General features: G+C 56.5%; 4 protein-coding genes across 4 annotated transcripts; 1 reads left to right on the top strand and 3 right to left on the bottom strand.

Moving 5' to 3' along the window:
* Nucleotides 1–307: 307 nt before the first annotated feature.
* PFDN6 (prefoldin subunit 6) lies at nt 308–1,458 on the bottom strand. Its single transcript, XM_062185945.1, has 4 exons — nt 1,151–1,458; nt 878–948; nt 673–797; nt 308–501 (listed from the first exon to the last, which is right to left on the bottom strand). The coding sequence occupies exons 1-4, from the start codon at nt 1,212–1,214 to the stop codon at nt 372–374; spliced, it is 390 nt and encodes a 129-aa protein (XP_062041929.1). The 5' UTR covers nt 1,215–1,458; the 3' UTR covers nt 308–371.
* Nucleotides 1,459–1,786: 328 nt separating this feature from the next.
* On the top strand, nt 1,787–12,027 carry WDR46 (WD repeat domain 46). Its single transcript, XM_062185943.1, has 15 exons — nt 1,787–1,933; nt 2,030–2,242; nt 2,353–2,433; nt 2,575–2,687; nt 2,809–2,896; nt 3,235–3,296; nt 3,528–3,632; nt 3,728–3,878; nt 3,995–4,130; nt 4,246–4,345; nt 10,671–10,984; nt 11,109–11,203; nt 11,305–11,400; nt 11,553–11,666; nt 11,769–12,027. The coding sequence occupies exons 1-15, from the start codon at nt 1,865–1,867 to the stop codon at nt 11,877–11,879; spliced, it is 1,848 nt and encodes a 615-aa protein (XP_062041927.1). The 5' UTR covers nt 1,787–1,864; the 3' UTR covers nt 11,880–12,027.
* A 74-nt stretch (nt 12,028–12,101) lies between these two features.
* Nucleotides 12,102–14,233, bottom strand: B3GALT4 (beta-1,3-galactosyltransferase 4). The gene is made up of 2 exons (XM_062185944.1): nt 14,183–14,233; nt 12,102–14,049 (listed from the first exon to the last, which is right to left on the bottom strand). Exon 2 carries the CDS (start codon nt 14,026–14,028, stop codon nt 12,877–12,879), a length of 1,152 nt encoding a protein of 383 aa, XP_062041928.1. The 5' UTR covers nt 14,029–14,049; nt 14,183–14,233; the 3' UTR covers nt 12,102–12,876.
* Nucleotides 14,234–15,247: 1,014 nt separating this feature from the next.
* Nucleotides 15,248–19,490, bottom strand: RPS18 (ribosomal protein S18). Its single transcript, XM_062185939.1, has 6 exons — nt 19,402–19,490; nt 18,835–18,933; nt 15,841–15,927; nt 15,656–15,757; nt 15,473–15,564; nt 15,248–15,364 (listed from the first exon to the last, which is right to left on the bottom strand). The coding sequence occupies exons 1-6, from the start codon at nt 19,402–19,404 to the stop codon at nt 15,289–15,291; spliced, it is 459 nt and encodes a 152-aa protein (XP_062041923.1). The 5' UTR covers nt 19,405–19,490; the 3' UTR covers nt 15,248–15,288.
* Nucleotides 19,491–19,554: the final 64 nt, after the last annotated feature.

Below are 19,554 nucleotides of genomic sequence, written 5' to 3'. Positions count from 1 at the left end.
AGGGGAGGAGTCACATTTCATCCTGGGTTCTCAGAGAATTCTGAGTTCTTCAATTTAAATGACATTCCCAACAATATGCTTAGGTTGTAAATGTCCTTGTGTTTCCTAAAAGGCCGTGTCTTTTAGGAAAATAACGGAGAATTAAGGGCTGTACATACGAGTACAGGTGAGAAGCAGCTTTGAGACATTTTAGAGTTTAGTCGCAGAGACTGCCGGGGCTGGAATGTGGGCTTGAGGGAGTAACGGTGGTGTGTGGTGTGTGGGTCAGGTGATGGAGGCCGGGACAGACACGAGCAGGACAACAGAGCCAGGTGTTTACATTTTATTAGCTACTGAGAGTGGCCCCATCCCACCCCGGCCCCGCCACGAGGTCAGGCCTTCCCGGGAGCCCCTGCCTTGGCCGCCTGGGCCCGCTGGAACTCCTGCTGCAGCTGGGCCAGGGTCTCCCTCTGCTGCTCTGACTGCCGTTCCAGGTCCCGGAGCTGGGATTCGTATCGCTTACTGAGGAGAGGCCAGGGAGCCAGAGAAGAAAGGGAGAAGTTAGAAGGACTTGCTGGGGGAGGGGAAGACCACGTTAAAAGGGGAGGCTTCCGTGGGCTGCTCCGGGGAGCAATCCACTCAGGTCCCCAGCACCCGCCGGCCGACAGCCAGGACAGTGGGACAAAAACTCACATTTCTGCTGTGATGTAGTCCAGCCTCTTCCCCACTGTGGCCCGCGCCTCCCCCAGCTCCTGCTTAACCAGCACCGGCCCCAGCAGTTTAAAGACCACGTTGGACCCGTCCAGCAGAGCCAGTTCCTGGTGGGCGAGCGGGACGGGTCTGATCAGAACCGCAGCCGGTCCAGGCTGCTCCGCCCCCACAACTCCCGGCCCCTCACCTCCTTCACGATGTTGTTTTCCGTTAGTTGGGCTTCAAGCTTCTGCCTCCCTGACATGGATTTACTCAAGTCTAGGGAGGAAGGGAGACGTGAGTGGAACACCAAGAGTGCCACGGACTCCCACAGTCCCGGCCCAGAAGGCGGATGTGAGGAAGCAGACCGGGAAGAAGGGGAGAGTATACAGGCGGGGAAGGAGCGCGCCTGGATGGGGCGGAGAGCTCGCTTCGGCTAGTCTGCGGGCTGGGGCGAGACTACGCCCACCCGGCCCCTTACCCTTCTGTAGCTGTTGATACTTCTCCACTTCTCCCTGCAGCTTCTTCTGGATCAGCTCGGCCATGGCGGGGATGAAAGCCTGCGGGAACGGGAGAGGGGCGCTGGGGTCGAGCTCCCCTTTCTGGTCGGGCCGACGGAAATGACAGTCCTCTTGAGAGGCAGTCCTTCGGGGCACCGCGGCCTCTCCCTGTCCGGGAAGTCGAGCCGACCCGACCCCAGTGGGTGCAGGACGAAAAGAAACGCAAATCCCCTGAAACGGTACCCTAATCTACTCACGTTCTCCCTTCTGTATTAATCAACCCGGAAGTAAACATGGAATGCTGGGAAAATCAATCCGGAGGTTGCCTCCAGGCTGCATGTCGGGAAATGTAGTTCTAACATTTAATAAGCGGCATTCGGCTGAAATGACTGGACTCAGAAGGTTTTAGGCAAGGCAGAGAAGTTAATACGGAAAACAACTATTCTGCTACTTGGTTTCTGGCCCGGACTTGCCTTTTTTTCCCCATTCCTCTGGCATAAGCTGCGGCGCCCGGGGGAGATGCCACAGCACACCCCGCCCCTTAAAGGAGAGTGTGCCCTCACTTAAGATGGCGTGCACAAGACTTCAGCCCTGGAACGATGCTGATTGGCTGAGGCGGAACAGAGGACTTCCGGGAGAGCCGACTGTGGGACAGCTGAGAGATTTGCACGTGGATCGTTGTTCCAGTGGGCGAGATGGAGACAGTCCCCAAGCCCAGTCAGGATGCCCCACCCAAGAAGAACAAACCTCAGGCCAAGAGGAAGGTACAGGCCTCTCTGGACGGGCAGGGAGGTTTTAGCTGTGGGGTTCGGGGGCGGGACGTGGGCCGCGGAGTTCCAGGGCTGCCGATCTGCCCGCAGAAACCGCGGCGATACTGGGAAGTGGACACCACTCCGAGCGCCACCGGCGCCTCTCCAGGCCCTCCTCCTAAGAAGAAGCGGAACCAGGAGCTCCGGCCCCAGAGACCAAAGAACACTCAGGTCGCAAAGAAGTCTCGGGTCTCCAAGAAGCCCCTGGTCGCGCGGAAGTCTCGAGGGCCGAAGAAGCCGGAGCCCCAGCGGAGCTTGTCTGGGGTGAGCCTGCGCCGCGGCTGGGTGGCGGGGCAGGTTTCTCTGTGCTTTGCGACTCAAAGGGCTGGGGGTCAGCCCGAAGCTGTGAGCTGACTGCCGCCTCTCTGCCCCAGGCCCAGGACCCATTCCCGGGCCCCGCCCCCGTCCCGGTGGAGGCAGCCCGGAAGTTCCGTCGCATTGACAAATCTAAAAAGGTGAGAAGCGCTGGACGGCGGGGAAGGGCTGGAGGCTGGGAGTGTCTGGGTGAGCTGGAGGGAGGCGGGGCCCGGTGGCTCTGCTGTGATCCTTCGTGTTCTCCCTCCTCTCCTCCTCCTCCTCCACCAACGCTGTTGTAGCTGCCGCCTTCCAAGTCCAAGACCCGCAGCAGACTTGAGGCGGCTGAAGCTGAGGAAGAGGAAACCAGCGTCCAAGCTGCCCGCTCAGAGTTGCTGCTTGCTGAGGAGCCTGGGTGAGTGGACCCCGACCTGGCCCTGGCCGGCCCTCGTCTCGCGGGATTTCCCAGCCTCGTTTTTATGTTGGCGTGCCCGCTTCATAGAGGGAGCTTTACTGCAGTATGAACGCTCTTGCAGGTTCCTGGAAGGGGAGGATGGGGAAGACACAGCAAAGATCCGCCAGGCTGACATTGTGGAGGCCGTGGACATCGCCAGTGCAGCCAAGGTGAGGCTGAGGAGGGAAGGAGGCCCCGGGCTGATCGGGGGAGAGCAGCAGAGGCAATACGGAGGGGAGCCCGTTCGTTCCTCTATAGCGTTTACCCGAAAGTCAGACACAGAGAGAGACAGGGAAATCCCATTTGCTGGTTCACTCAACAAACTCCTGCCACACCTGGGGCCGGGCCAGGGCCGAAGCTGAAAGCCACGAATGCAGTCCGGGTCTCCCACGTGGGTGGCAGGAACGAAGTGACTTACGCCATCATTGCTGCCTCGGGAGTGGAGCTGGGAAGTGAACCCCAGTCTTTCTGGATTTTTCTTTTCCTTTCAAACTCCCCTCTCCCACAGCACTTTGACTTGAATCTGCGGCAGTTTGGACCGTACCGGCTGCATTACTCTCGAACCGGGAGGTAAGGCTGAACTCCAGTGACCCTTGAAGCAAGACGTGGCCAGGCTTTCTTAAACACCCCAGCCTCACACAGTGGGTGTGGGGTCGTGGGTGTGGGGAAAGGCTTGATTTGCTTGGATGTCACATCTCTGCTCTTAACCTGGACAGGGAGCTGGCACAGGGTGGACTCCTGCTCTTTGAGTCCCGGGGTTCCACCTGGACTAATGCTGTGCCACTTCCTCACTTTTAACAGACACCTGGCTTTAGGCGGGCGTCGGGGTCACGTGGCTGCATTCGACTGGGTGACAAAAAAGCTCATGTGTGAGATCAACGTCATGGAGGCAGTGCGGGACATCCGGTCAGTGGCCTCGCTGTCGTCGGTCGGGGGCTAGGACAGCCCACTCGTGGTGGACCCCACGGCGTCCCATTGACCCCCTCCTCCTCGGCCCCAAGGTTCCTTCATTCCGAGGCTCTGCTTGCTGTCGCTCAGAACCGCTGGCTTCACATCTACGACAACCAGGGCATCGAGCTGCACTGTGTCCGCCGCTGTGACCGAGTGACGCGCCTGGAGTTCCTGCCCTTCCATTTCCTCCTGGCCACGGCTGTGAGTGCCCGTGGAGCCTGGGCCCGGGGCAGCCCTGCGAAGAACCTGTGAGAGGGCAGATAGAGGACCACCAGGACTCCTCTCTCTCTCTCTCTCCCTCCCTCTCTCTCTCTCAGTCAGAGACAGGGTTTCTGACCTACCTGGATGTGTCAGTGGGGAAGATCGTGGCCGCTCTGAATGCCCGGGCTGGGCGGCTCCGTGTCATGGCTCAGAACCCTTACAATGCCGTCATCCACCTTGGGCACAGCAACGGTCAGTCCCCGGCTCCGCTGCAACGTCTTGGACTTGAGCCTCTGCCTCCCGTAGGGTTGATAGCTTCAGGCTTGGGTTTGCGTTAGTAACTTCCGTTCTCCCCTCTTATTTCCAGGTACAGTGTCTTTATGGAGTCCGGCCATGAAGGAGCCTCTGGTGAAGATTCTCTGCCACCGTGGTGGCGTGCAGGCTGTGGCAGTAGATGCCACAGGCACGTAAGTTACTTGATTGGGGACAAAGTGTTGGGGCTCACAGGGGCAAGCTCTGAGAGATACCTTCAGTAGCACAGGTGCTACGGCTGGGCCATCTGGGTTTCAATTCTAGTGTGCCCACTGCCTGGCCAGGCACACCTCTGGGTGCTACAATTTTCCAACCCTGGCTCAAGGGCAGGAAAAACCTTCTTTGAAGAGGCAGATAGTAAATGTTATAGACTTTGCTGGCCAGGAGGCAAAATGAAGGGTATTATGTAGTTTTTTTTTTAAGATTTATTTATTTATTTGAAAGAGTTAGAGAAGAGAGACAAAGATCTTCCATCTGCTGGTTTTGTATCCAAATGGCTGTAACAGCTGGGGCTGGGCCAGGCGGAGGCCAGGAGCTTCATCTGGGTTTCTTATGTGGGTGGCAGGAGCCCAAGCGCTTGGGCCATCTTCTGCTGCTTTCCTAGATGTATTAGCAGGGAGCTGGATCAGAAGTGGAGCAGCCAGGACTTGAACTGGTACCCGCAGGGGATGCTAGCGTTGGAGGTGGTGATTTAACCCACTGCATCACAATACCAGCCCCTAAAAGTACTTAAATTACAAGAAAGAAAATAAGTTATCACAAAATATTTTCTCCTAAGATTTATTTTCTTATTTATTGGAAAGGCAGAGCAGTGGAGACAGGGAGAGAGAGAGAGCTCTTTCATCCACTGATTCCCTGCCACGAATGCCGCAACAGCCAAGGCTGTATCAGGTGGAAGCTAAGACCCTGGAACTCCATCCAGGCCGCCCACGTGGCTGACAGGGACCCAAGTACCTGAGCCGTCATTGCTGCCTCCCAGGATGTGTTAGCAGAAAGCTGAAATGGAAGTGTGGCATTTGGAACTGGAACCAGGCATCCCGCTCTGCGATGTGGCATCCCAGGGGATGGCGTAACCGACTGTCCCGCCTGCCCCATCACAGCATTTAAAATGGTGAACTTAAAAATGTAATGACTATGGTATTCTGGTAATACAGGTCCGCCAATGGGAAGAACTGAGTTACTCTTTCTGAAAATAACATTTTGCTTAATTGAGGTTCAAGGTTAGTGTTCCAGACTATGAAAGTTGAGTGTTCATCTGTTAATGCTGACCTGTAGAGACTTTACATATTTTATCTTTTGGGCCTTTTTCATATGTTCGTTTTTTGTTTTGTTTTGTTTTGTTTTTTTCTTTTTTTTTCTTTGACAGGCAGAGTGGATAGTGAAAGAGAGAGACAGAGAGAAAGGTCTTCCTTTTTGCCGCTGGTTCACCCTCCAATGGCCGCTGCGGCCGACGCATCTCGCTGATCCGAAGCCAGGAGCCAGGTGCTTCTCCTGGTCTCCCATGCGGGTGCAGGGCCCAAGCACTTGGGCCATCCTCCACTGCCTTCCCTGGGCCATAGCAGAGAGCTGGCCTGGAAGAGGGGCAACCGGGACAGAATCCGGTGCCCTGACCGGGACTAGAACCCGGTGTGCCGGAGCCGCAAGGCGGAGGATTAGCCTGTTAAGCCACGGCGCCAGCCATATGTTCGTTTTTTAAGATTTATTTATTTGAAAGGCAGAGTGACAGAGAGAGACAGAGACAGAGGTCTTGCATCCACTGGTTCACTCTCCAGGTGGCTGCGACAGTCGAGGATGGGCAGACCAAAGCCAGGATCCTGAAACCTCATCCAGGTCTCCCACATGGGCACAGGGGCCCAAGAACTTGGGGCCATCTTCCTCTGCTTTCCCAGGTGCACTAGCAGGGAGCTGGATCAGAAGTGGAGCAGCTGGAACTCAAACTGGCATACATACGAAATGCTGGCCTGATAAAATGGCTTACCCTCTGTGCCATAACACTGGCCCCCATATTTCAACTTTAAATTTAAAGGTTTGTTTATCTGAAAAAGTGACAGGGGGCTGGCACTGTGGCGCAGCAGGTTAAAGCCCCGGTCTGCAGCACTGGCATCCATATGGGCACTAGTTCGAGTCCCAGCTGCTCCTCTTCCAATCCAGATCCTTGCTATGGCCTGGGAAAGCAGCAGAAGATGGCCCAAGTGCTTGGGCCCCTGCACTCATGTAGGAGACCTGGAAGAAGCTCCTGGCTCCTGGCTCCTGGCTCCTGGCTTTGGCCTGGCCCAGCCCCAGTCATTGCGGTCATTTGGGGAATGAACCAGTGTATGGAAGACCTCCTCTGTCTGTCTCTACCTCTCTCTGTAACTCTACCTTTCAAATAAATCTTAAAAAAAAAAAAAAAAAGAGTTACAGAGAGAATAGACAGAGACCTTCCATCTGCTGGTTCACTCCCCAAATGGCTGTCATGGCCAGGGCTGGGCCAGGACAAAGCCAGGAGCTTCATCTGGGTCTCACACGTGGGTGTAGGAGTCCAAGCATTTGGGTCATCTTTTGCTTTCCCAGGCACATTGGCAGGTAACAGGATCAGAAGTGGAGCAGCCAGGACTTGAACCAGAGCCCATATAAGATGCTGGCATTGGCCGGCGCCGTGGCTTAACAGGCTAATCCTCCGCCTTGCGGCGCCGGCATACCGGGTTCTAATCCCGGTTGGGGCGCCGGATTCTATCCCGGTTGCCCCTCTTCTAGGCCAGCTCTCTGCTATGGCCCGGGAAAGCAGTGGAGGATGGCCCAAGTGCCTGGGCCCTGCACCCGCATGGGAGACCAGGAGAAGCACCTGGCTCCTGGCTTCGGATCAGCACGATGTGCCGGCCGCAGCGGCCATTGGAGGGTGAACCAGCGGCAAAAAGGAAGACCTTTCTCTCTGTCTCTCTCTCTCTCACTATCCACTCTGCCTGTCAAAAAAAAAAAAAAAAGAAAAAAGAAAAAGATGCTGGCATTGCAGGCAGTGACTTAACCCACTATACCACTCCATCGGCCCCCATAGTTTATCTTTGCACATGTCTTTTCACACAGATAGGTAAGGAGGTCGGTGGTATGTGACGTGCTGTCAAGGTTTAGCATTGGCCGTGCTTCCAGTCCCAGCCTCTGCCTCGTGCACCCTGAGAAGCGGCAGGTGATGACTTACATACGTAGGTCCCGGAATCCCGTGTCGGAGAGATGGATTGAGTCCTGGGCTCCTGGCCTCAGCCTGGCCTAGCCCTGGCTGTTGCTGGCATTTAGGGAGTGAGTCAGGGGATGGGAGTTCTGTCGGTCTCTGCAGATGTGCCTGGTGAAGTGAGGGTGGGCTGGGGAGCCTGCTCTGGGCTTCTCTGCTGGAGAGGCCAGCTGCTCTGGCCACCGCTGTCCTGATTCCTTTCACACCTGCCAGGCAGTCACTGGCGTCTGCTTCAGGCTGGGTTCTGTGCGAGGTCCTGAGGATGGCCATGATTGGTTGAGGCTGCCCTGGTGTGGTGTGCCAGTTATGCTGCTTTTTTTTTTTTTTTTTTAATATTTTATTGATTTACTTGAGAGGTAGTTATAGACAGAGGGAGAGACAGGAGAGAGAGAAAGTCTTCCATCGGCTGGTTCACTCCTCAAATGGCCACAATTGCCAGAGCTGGGCCAATCCAAAGCCAGGAGCCAGGAGTTTGTTCCAGGTCGCCCACGTGAGTGCAGGGGCCCCAAGCACTTGGGCCATCTTCTGCTGTTTTCCCAGGCCTTAGCAGAGAGCCGGATGGGAAGAGGAACAGCTGAGACTTGAACCACCACCCATATGGGATGCCAGTGCCACAGGTGGAGGCTTAGCCCACTACACCACAGCGCCGGCCCCCAATTACACTTTTTACACAAAAACTGGTGACCTTGATTTATGGGGATGATTGGCCAGTTGATCCATTTCATTTCCACTTTGTGTTTTTTTTTTTTTTTTTAAGTGCAATATTATTTCCTTGAGAGAAAGAGCAAGAACGGTTAACTCCCCAAATGCCCTCAGTGGCTAGATCTGGCCATTGCCAAAGCTGGGAACTGGGAACTCAGTCCAGATCTCCCACATGGAGGGCAGGAACCCACCCTCTGGAGCCATCACCACTGCCTCACAGGGCCCGACAGGAAGCTGGAGTTAGGAACCAGAACCAGGAATTCAACCCAGTGTGAGAGGGCGGCAGCGTTAGCTGCTGGGCTGAACATCCATTGCTGCTCAGTTGTGTCTTCCCAGATGGAATGTGTCCAGCACTGGAGAGGTCTTCCCTCCCCAGAACTTCTGGAGCTGCCCCGTCCCCAGAACCTCTCTTTCAGAATGCGACTCCTGCAGCTGGCCCGCTGGCAGCCCCATGGCTCCTGCGTTCTTCAGCCTGCAGGACTCGCAGGACTCGAGGGCGCTGTTTACTGAGTGTTTCTGGGTCCGCAGGCAGTGATACTTCGGGGGAGCACTTCTTTGACTACCCATGATCACCGCTGGGATTCGGGCTGCTCCTGCTCAGGGCCCCTCCCAGGTCTGCTCCTCTCCCTCCTTGAAATCTCCCATGGGCATGAACCGTACAGCCAGTTTCCAGCCCCAGGTCTTCCTAGCATTGTCTGGGTGCTGTTGTCACATGATCTTTCCTAGAAAATGCTTTCATTGTGTACCTGCTGCTCAGGAATCTTCTATAATAGGTATAGAATATATAAGGGTTTTTGTTATTTTTTAAAAATATTTATTTCTTATTTATTTTGACAGATAGAGTTAGACAGTGAGAGAGAGAGAGAGAGAGACAGAAAGGTCTTCCTTCCGTTTGGTTCACCCCCCAAAATGGCCGCTATGGCCGGAGCTACACCGATCCGAAGCCAGGAGCCAGGTGCTTCTCCTGGTCTCCCATGGGGTGCAGGGCCCAAGGATTTGGGCCATCCTCCACTGCCTTCCTGGGCCATAGCAGAGAGCTGGACTGGAAGAGGAACAACCGGGACTAGAACCTGGCACCCATATAGGATGCCGGCGCCACAGGCGGAGGATTAACCAAGTAAGCACGGCACCGGCCAATATTTATTTATTTATTTGAAAGAGTTAAAGAGAGTTTTCATCTGCTGGTTCACTTCCCAAGTGGCTGCAATGGCCAGGGCTGAGCCAGGTTGAAGCCAGGAGCCAGAAACTTCGTCTGGGTCTCCCACTAGGGTGGCAGGGGCCCACATACTTGGGCTATTGTCCATTGTTTTTCCCAGGACATTTGCAAGGAGTTAGATAGGAAGTAGACCTGCTGGGACTTGAACCAGTGCCCATATAGGATGCTGGCATCACAGGTGACGGCTTTACCCACTACACTACAATGCCAGCCCCGTTTGTTCTTAAACTCTGTTAAAGAAAATCAGGAAGCAAGTGCACCTGGAAAGGGGAAACCCAGTGGTCACTGGACTGGATTCTCAATGCTGTACTGCCTCTTGCAAGTCTAGTATGGCAGTGAGGCCTGGACTCCTGGCCTAGCGTTTACCCAGGTTTGCTGGGCAGAGGGGAGCTGCGTGTGCGCAGGGGCCGTAGGTAATTCCTGCTGCAGTCGCCTTTGTCTCCGGCCGAGTCAGGGCCCTGGTTATCTTGTCAGAAGCGTCCCCCTGGGCCTGTGTTGGGCTCCCTCACTGGCTGAATCTCTGCTCATAGGACTGCTTCAGTTCCCTCCCAGGCTCACAACCAGGGTGAAAAAAGAGGTTCCCGTGTCCTGCAAACATGTCCCCTTCAGCCTCGCTCCCTGAGAAACTAGGACAGAAACCCAGCCTCCTCAAGGAAGCAATGGAAGCGGCGCGGACAGGGGAATCTGCTCCCTGACCTCGTGCTTTCTCTGGGCTCCTGGCTTCCACCTGGCCCAGCCTTGGCTGCTGTGGGCATCTGGGGAGTGACCCAGTGGATGGAAAACCCCTCTCTCCTGCCTTTCAAGTAGATAAAAGCAAACGTTTTAAAAAATAAACAAAATTGCAGGCCTGAGTTGAATTCCAGCCCCTCATTCACTCACTCAGATTTGCTTTCTCTGTGCCTCAGTTTCCTCACTGTGACAGGGAAATCCACAGAGGGGTGGTGTGCAGCAGCTTCCGCTGCCAGTTGGGGTGACCCAAATCCTGCCGGGGGGCCTCGTGTGTGTCCCAGCTTCTCCATTTCCAATCCAGCGTCCTGCTAAGGCACATGGGAGGTAGCAGATGACAGGTACTTCCTCCCCCGACCCCTACCGCCCCAACCCAGCCGGAGTGCCTGGGGAGTGAGCCAGAGAACGGAAGATCTTCCTCTTGTCTCCCTCTGTGACTGTATCTTTCAAAGAAAATAAATCTTTAAAAAGTGCAGGATGTGTGAAGCTGAGTTGAGAAGATGCTGTTGGTGCGTCCAATGTGACGGTAGCAGTAGTGGTTAGTATCAGTCTCCTCTCCACGATCTGATGTCCAGACGTAGCCACAAGCCTGCTTAGTAACCCAGCGCGCCGACTCCCCTTCCCCTCCCAGGTACATGGCCACCTCCGGCCTAGACCACCAGCTGAAGATCTTTGACCTGCGGGGGACGTTCCAGCCTCTGAGTGCTCGGACGCTGCCCCAGGGAGCAGGGCACCTGACCTTCTCCCAGCGAGGACTGCTGGCTGCGGGAATAGGCGACGTTGTCAGCATCTGGGCCGGGCAGGGCAAGGCTAGCCTGCCCTCCCTAGAGAAGCCCTACCTCACCCACCGGCTCGCAGGCCATGCCCATGGCCTTCAGTTCTGCCCTTTTGAAGATGTTCTGGGAGTGGGACACAGCGGGGGCATCACTAGCATGCTGGTCCCCGGTGAGTGGCCAGGGAACGGGGTAGCCCGTGAACTCCAGGTGGGAATCAGGGGGTCCTTGATGGCCAGGAGCAAGGGGCTTGGTTGGCTGGAGCTATAAGCGAGGCTCCGTGCTCCTCTCTTCAGGGGCTGCTGAGCCCAACTTTGATGGTCTGGAGAGTAACCCGTACCGCAGCCGGAAGCAGCGCCAGGAGTGGGAGGTGAAGGCCTTGCTGGAGAAGGTGAGCTGTTCCCTGCCGGAGGCATCTGTGCGCGCTTCGGGGCTGGGAAGAGTGGGGCTCAGCCGCATCCCTGGATTCTGTCCCTCTGGTGCCACCCCCAGGTTCCTGCAGAGCTCATCTGTTTGGACCCACGAGCCCTGGCCGAAGTGGACGTCATCTCTCTGGAGCAGGAAAAGAAGGAGCGGATAGAGAGGCTGGTATGGAGCAGGCCCCCAGCACCCAAAGCATCTCACTCCCACTTCCTCATTCCACCATGGCCTGCCCCCAGAAGTGTGGTGTGCGGGGGTGTGTGTTTCCTGCCAGTCCCCTGACCCTGGGGCTGCTGGGGATTTCACTTCTGTCCCCATAGGGCTATGACCCCGAGGCCAAGGCTCCCTTCCAGCCAAAGCCAAAGCAGAAGGGCCGCAGCTCCACAGCGAACGTGGTGAAGAGAAAGAAGAAGGTCATGGACAAGGAGCACAGGGTAACAGCCCTGGCGGGGCGGACTGCACCTCCTGCACGTGGCTCTGGCCTTCCAGCCGGCCGCTTTTCACCATGCCGCTGTCTTCCTCTTCTCTGTCCCCAGGACAAGGTCCGGCAGAGCCTCGAGCAGCAGCAGCAGCAGCAGCAGCAGCAACAGGAGAAGCCCAAGCCCACGGGGGCCCGGCCATCTGCCCTGGACAGATTCGTGCACTGAGCCGGGCTCCGGCTTGGCTGGGAACAACCATCTCTCACCAAGATCACCTGTATGGAAATGACGATTCCTTGGAATATCAGGGCGAGGTGGGAGGGGGCAGTGTGCCCCCTTCCTGGGGTGGGCTGGTATTAAAGAGGAAAGCGGTTTATTTTTTGGATAATACATCTGGATCATCCTGTGGACCTGCTCCCTACCCTGCATAGGCCTGTTCTAGGATCAGCGGGGTCACAGGGCCCTGCCTCCATCTCTCCCCTATCCCCTGTGGTTGCTATGGCCTTAAAGTTTTTTTTTTTTTTTTTTTTTTTTTGTCTGTTTTTTAATTTGAAAGGCAGAGTTACAAAGAAAACAAGAGAGAAATCTCCCATTTGCTGGGTCATTCCTCAGTGGCCACAATAGCCAGGGCTGGACCAGGCTGAAGCCAGAAGCCAGGTCTTCCATGTGGTTGCAGGGGCCCAAGCACTCGGGCCACCTTTGCTGCTTTTCCAGGTGTATCAGCAAGGAGCTGGATCGTAAGTGGAGCAGCCGGGACTCGAACAGCGCCCGTATGGGATGTCAGGACTGCAGCCAGCAGCTTCACCCGCTGCACCACAGCACTGGCCCCCTTAGCCTTGCGTTCTAGAGACCTTCCCAGAGAGGCCCTCCCCTCTCCCCTGTCCCTGCAGATGTCCTTTCCATCCAGCAGGCCTGGCAGCCTCTGGGTTCCAGGAGTCCTGGTGAAGACCACACTGCACTTGGAGAGGTGGAGAGACAAGTTTATTGAGGGGCTCATGCCCCTCTCCTGCCCTGACTGGGAGAAACAGCTCCAGCGGTTTTTTCTCTCACTGAACACCATCTTTGGGGCTGGTCAGCCAGGGCCCTAGGTATCTCCTACACCCGTCTTTGGTGACAGACCAGGGTCTACTGTGAACACACAACAGCCGCAGCCAGCGAGGGCCCCAGCCTTAGGCTGGCCCGGGCCCTACCACGGCTCTCTCCTCTTTCGCGGCCCCAGCTACACTCAGCTGTGGAGCCAGGCCATGACCCGACACCGCAGTATGCCCAGGGCCCCCTGGAGCCAGGAGCAGAAGGGCGCATTCCTTTCCCCATCAGAGCCGCCCACCAGCTTCCAGGCTTCCTGCATCTCCCAGGGGTCCAGCTTGTGGGAGGTCAGCAGGAACTTGCCATAGCAGCAGCGGTCCAGTGGGTAGTGGGTAGCACCAGCCAGCCTGACACAGTGGGTTGGGGCAAGGCCGCCTCGTCGAGCACTTACCCCCACAAAGACGTCCTCCAGCGGGAGAGGGGGTGCCCGGCTGGCCACCCTCAGAATGAGCTGGACGGCAGAAGCGGACAGCACGTACCCCGTGCCTGAGGCATAGGGCGGAAAGGGGCCCAAGGTGTGAGGCCATTGCTTCTCTGATACGTGGTGGCGGCCCCCTGGCAGCCGAGAGGGATTCACCCTCCAGTGCACCCGGCCTAGGTACAGGAGAGGTGTGGCCTTGGCACCCGGGGCCAGGCTGCCCTCCCACGTTTTGTCTTCATGTGCAGCCCTCCTCTGGGACTCCTCAACCCTCTCCCATTGCTCCCAACGGCCCCCTCGCAGAACCAGTTCGGATACCAGTTCCGGGACATTGACATACACATCATCGTCTGTTTTGAGGATGTAGCGGGCCAAGGGGCAGTGTTTGTCAGCCCAATTAAGCCCACTGAGGGTTTTGAGGGTGAGGTTTCGGTAGGAGTCCTGGAAGGCTGCCTGTAGGATATCCCCCTGCGTGGCGGACTCCCATGCCAGGTCGTGCCCGTGGGAGCCCCACGCCGGTTGCGGCCAATTGGGTTCTCCCAGCAGGAAGAGCGTCTGCACCCTGAGCCCCCGGGCCTCACGCAGACCGCCCCACGAGGCCCGGATGGCATTTCTCTGCTGCAGGTTCTCCGGGGCTGTGCACACCAGGATTAGCAGGAAGGGGGGAGCTCCGGGACCGCCGCAGGCCTCCCGGTTGGGGATCAAGAGGCGGGGCAGGGCCAGGGGCGGGCCGGGCGAGGCCGGGGCTGGGAGCCAGGAGGCCAGGGAGAGGCTCAGCAGCTCCTCCCCGATGCCCGAAGGCCCAAAGAGGGTCCAGACGATCACCAGCAGCAAAGCGGCAAGGAGGAGGCGCCGGAAGGGGCTGAGGGGCATGGTGTAGCCGCCAACTGGGATCTGCAAGGAAAGCACGGCGTCAAGGCGGGGGGCCCGGCCCGGGCTGAGGGCCAGGACGGGGGGGCGGGGCGGGCGGCCGGTACCCATGCACATGGCGGATGCGGGGAGCCACGCGGCAGGGGCGGCCTCCTACCTTGTGGCCACGCCGCGGCCAGGCTGGGCTCCATGGCGGCCCGCAGCCGCGCCGGCCGCCCGCCCCGCTTCCTGCGACCCCTCTCGGCGCCGCGCGTCCGCATCATCGCCGCCGCCGGAAGCTGCGCGGAGCGGCGGGGGCGGGGGCCCCGTGTCCCGCTCCGCATCGCCGGCGCCGCCGCCCTCAGCTGCCTCCCGCACCAGCCCGCCCCTCACACAGGTCGAGTGCTGAGTGACTCACCCGAGCCGCCACGCGCCGCTCAGCTACCGCCCACGCGCCGCTCGACGCCGGCGGGTGTCGCCCGACTGAGCCGGACTCCCCCTCGAGGCTGCGCACGGCGTCTGTGCCACCCGCCGCACCCGGCCAGGGACCCCACAGCTGTACACATCCCCCACGGTGCGGTGGGCCAGCACGGGGACTTCACAGGGCCAGCCGTCAGCGCCGCTAGTGTGTGGTCAATGTAGGCCAACAGAAGAGCACTGCACGGCCACCCAGCACTGGGACTTCACAGGGCCAGCCGTCAGCATCGCTAGTGTGTGTGTGCAGGCCAGCCATCAGCGCTGCTAGTATGTGTGGTCTATGTAGGCCAACAGAAGGGCACTGCACGGCCACCCAGCACTGGGACTTCACAGGGCCAGCCGTCAGCATCGCTAGTGTGTGTGTGCAGGCCAGCCATCAGCGCTGCTAGTATGTGTGGTCTATGTAGGCCAACAGAAGGGCACTGCACGGCCACCCAGCACTGGGACTTCACAGGGCCAGCCGTCAGCATCGCTAGTGTGTGTGTGCAGGCCAGCCATCAGCGCTGCTAGTATGTGTGGTCTGTGTAGGCCAACAGAAGGGCACTGCAAGGCCGCCCAGCACTGGGACTTCACAGGGCCAGCAGTCTGCGCGTGTTTGCGTGTCGTGTCGTGTCTGTGTGTGTGTGGGGGGGCCTCAGCCGTCAGGTCCTGTGGGGGTGGCCTCAGCACCGCCCAGCCGCCCCATGGGCACCTCCAGCCAACTGGAAAGCGCGGTAGGACCCCCTTTCAGCGACACCAGAGGAAGGAGAAAGCACAGAGGAAGCCATAGGTATAGAAACTATTTATTCACAGAGAAAGCCCACAGACTCATTTCTTCTTGGACACACCCACAGTCCGGCCACGGCGGCCCGTGGTCTTGGTGTGCTGGCCTCGGACGCGAAGGCTGCAAGTGAGAAGGGTCACAGGTGAGGCAGGCGGGCACCGAAAAGGGCTGGAGAGACTGCACACGAGGAGGAGGGGAGGGGCCGCCTGCCCGCCCGCCCTCACTCACCCCCAGAAGTGGCGCAGCCCTCGATGGGCGCGGATCTTCTTCAGCCGCTCCAGGTCCTCCCGGAGCTTGTTATCCAAACCGTTGGCCAGGACCTACATTGGGAGGGGCCAGGATGTCTTACCCCTAAGCTCTTAGGTCCAGTGCTATTTGGGGGGCGTCCCCAGTCCCCGTGTGAATACACACCTGGCTGTACTTCCCGTCCTTGACGTCCTTCTGTCTGTTCAAGAACCAGTCCGGGATCTTGTACTGGCGCGGGTTCTGCATGATGGTGATCACCCGTTCCACCTGGCAAGCGATGTCAGAGCTAGCCGGGCCCTTTGCCAAGGAAGGCCGGGTCTCCCACCCCCTCCCCGTCCTCCCGTCCTCACCTCGTCCTCAGTGAGCTCTCCTGCCCTCTTGGTCAGGTCAATGTCTGCTTTCCTCAGTACCACATGGGCGTACCTTCGTCCCACACCCTGGAATTATACATTTCAGTCACTCAAAAATTTTTACATTTCCCATATAGGTCCGTTATTTAAAAAGGCTTGCCAAGGTAGGATCTGCAATAATGGAGTACGTCACCATCTCCCAGGTCATGCCTCCCTCACCCACTTTTCTGGACACAAAGCCTACTGCTTAAACATAAAGGAGACCAGCACTGTGGCTTAATGGGTTAAGCCGCTCTGCTCACATCCAATCCAGCTCCCTGCCTACATGCCTGGGAAAGCAGAAGATGGTCCAGCTACCTGGGTCCCTGCATTCATGCCAGAGACCAGAATGAAGCTCCTGGCCTGGCGCAGCACCTGCTGCTGTGGCCATGTGGGGAGTGAACTGGCAGATGGAAGATCTCTGTCTCTCCCTAACTGCCTCTCAAATAAAATAAATCCTGGGGAAAAAACCATAAAGAAAATACTTTGTTCAGGGGCAGCATTGGACCAGTAATAGAAAACTTGGGACAAGAACTACAAAGGCCGGCACCGTCGGCACTCTGGGTTGTAGTCCCAGTTGGGGTGCCAGATTCTGTCCCAGTTGCTCCTCTTCCAGTCCAGCTCTCTGCTGTGGCCTGGGAGTGCAGTGAAGGATGGCCCAAGTGCTTGGGTCCTACACCCAACATGGGAGACCAGGAGGAATCACCTGGCTCCTGGCTTCAGATTGGCGCAGCGCCTGCTGTAGCGGCCATTTGGGGAGTGAACCAATGGAAAGGAAGACCTTTCTTTCTCTCTCCCACTAACTCTGCCTGTCAAAAAAAGAAAAAAGAAAAAAAAAATAACCTACGAAAAGCAGGAAGGCTTCTTTCTTCCCACTGCCTAGAAAATGTAGCTGTTAGTAAGTGGCTTCTGATTCCTGCATTGTGGACAATTAAGGGTTTGCTTCTCCAAGCTGATGCAGCAAAACTAGGCTTTTGGTGAGGCTAAGTGGGTTGATCAAGTTGTAGGGTCCCAGTTCGTTGGGAAGTTATCATATCCTCCTGAAAAGTTCTCCAAGATCACACACTTGATTTTGTCAGCGCCTAGTGAACAATGCTTATGTCTATGGCATCCTATCAACGCCAGTGGCCACTGCCGGCATCCTTGCCGCCTGTATTCAAAAACCAGACAGATCTGGACAGTGAAGGAAAAGCGTGCTGGCTCAAAAACTGCCAGTCTGTCTACCTGAATCACAATTTGACATTTGGAACTAAAATCTTTGTGGAGATAGGAAACAAGAAATCAGAGTCCTAAAGCCCATGACTCACTGTGCACTGATCACAGGAGGGGCAAGGAAGGACACTTAGCGCTGAGAGAAAGCTCGGCCCTCCGGATGCAGAGTTCCAGCTTTGCTAAGAATGTACATTTCTGTTGTTTTAAGTGAGTTAACTTCTTGCCAACAGTGGGAAACTAACATATGGTATTTCTTCTCTTTATCTTAAAGCAACCTCCTAAAACCAAATTATCAGGCTGATTGTAACAGAGAAGGTCTAAGTCTCCCTCAGATTTAAAGATTTAAGCCCCTCTTCTACTTTTGAATGTTTCCCTTTTTCATCTTTGTAGTCCAGAAGAGTTGATACCAACTTAGCATTAAAGTACTTAGAGCAGGGGCCGGCGCTGCCAAGCAGGTAAAGCAACCGCCAGCAGGGCTGGCATCTCATCTGGCTGATGCGCCTGGGAAAAACAGCAGCAGACTGGGCTCCTGCACCCACGTCGGAGACCCAGAAGCTGCTCCTGACTGACCCAGGCCTGGCTGTTGTGTCCATTTGGAGAGTGAACCAACTGATGGAAAACCCGTCTCTCAACCTTTCAAATAAATCAATCTTAAACGTTTCCCATGGGGACAGTGGCATTTTGGCAGGTCAAGAATTCTAGTAAACCTGGTCAGTCGGCATCTCACAGGTTTCAACCAGCCCCAACCTCTCCCCGATGTTTCCAAATACTCTGCCAATGACAGGCAGACCATCCTGATTTAGAGCAGAGGCAGATGACCTACCTTAAAGAATAATCACAGCAAAATACAAAAAGCAAAAACGAGCGAGGCACAAGGCACCGAGCAGCCCTATGGGATGGTGCTACCTTTCTTGCACGTGTAATGCCAATCTCATTCTCCATCCTACACAGGCTGATTTACTTAGCTTACCACTGTTTTAAACACCCCTTCCCATACTCACCTTCCCTTTTCTTGGCTCAATCTTCCAATGTCCAAGTATTATTCTGCCAGCTATACAAATCCATCCAAGATTCCCTCCCCCCAGTTTTAATACTCTTACCAAGGGAAGAGTTAATTGCTTCCCACATAATTAGTAAAGCCTCAGTATTCGTCTAACTTTAGAAACAGCCTTTCCCAGTGACAAGTAGTGCCGCAGGATCCCCAGGAGACATCACAGGTTAGGTCACTCAGTGCCTGAAGTGTCGTGGTCAAACTGTTCTTCCCATGTGTTGTAAACTTACTACAACCATCACCCAGCTCCCCACCGGTTTCTCCAGTTGATGTTTGTTGGCATGTCGACTCACGCCCACCCAAAATAAAAAAGCCACCTAATTTAGGGGGCATCCACACTTTACAGGAAGGGTTGCTGTTATGATGTACTGGGGAGAAAGGAAAAGCTGAAGGAACCCATTCTAGAAATTTCACCAGCCAAGAGCCCCTGGAAAATCCTAGCCCGTTCAGACAGGCAACCTGCCCCACTCCCCGCCTCCCCAGATGGGAGGCTTTGACCTCAGACCGCCGTTCGGTTTAGATTACTCACTTTCTGCAGTAAATGCGCCGTGTCAAGGGGACTGATTGGTCAGCCGTGCCCTTAAGCCATTTTTCTCAGCCTAGCAGCCGAAGCGATATGGCCGTTAACGGCTCAACCCTGCCTCGTTCATGGTTTAAACCTTAACAGCCCCCAAACTCCTTACTTACTTTACCTTAATGGCAGTGATGGCGAAGGCTATTTTGCGCCGCCCATCGATATTAGTGTTGAGTACTCGCAAAATGTGCTGGAACTTCTCAGGGATCACTAGAGACTGATTGAAAAATACAGGAGAAAATCAGACGCTCAGTTACCCTTGGCCCACAAGCTCGCTCAGGGGCACAGCCACTCCGCAGGAGCCACGACCACCACCCTCCGCTTCAGTGTCGTACCACAGCAAACTCTGCAGTAACAGCAGGAATGTGAAGTGGTCAAGCTCGGGAAAACGTCGTCTCTTGACGGTGTCCTGCCCGTTCCCAAAAGTGCAACCCGCGCGGCGGAGGCTGGGGGTCTCTACACACGCCCAAACCTGCGGCAGCTCGCGCGCCGGGGCCGCGACCCTTCCCCGGGCCCCGCTCCCCGGAAATGGAAGCCTTTGGTCGACCCTCCCCAGAGTCGCGACCCAAGACTCCACACGGAAAGCTGCGGGCCCCCACAGTATGCCATTCTTGGCATTCTGACAGCAAACCTTCCCTGCCCCGGTTCCGATGTCGCAGGATTCCGGTACCGATCTCAGGCTTACCATGGTGGCGGCAGAACCGGCGCCCAGCAGGCCTCCTGTGGAAGAGAGAACGGAAGTGACGTAGTGTCCTTTTATAGCTCCAGGGCGGAAGAGGCGTGGCTACCTCGGGGAAAACGCTTCCGGAAACTCAATGGGAACCGACTCGATTTCTGA

Source organism: Lepus europaeus, chromosome 3, assembly GCF_033115175.1.
Source record: "Lepus europaeus isolate LE1 chromosome 3, mLepTim1.pri, whole genome shotgun sequence".
NCBI lineage: Eukaryota > Metazoa > Chordata > Mammalia > Lagomorpha > Leporidae > Lepus > Lepus europaeus.
Note: the sequence above shows the minus strand (reverse complement) of the source record. Positions and strands in the feature narration are given on the sequence as shown.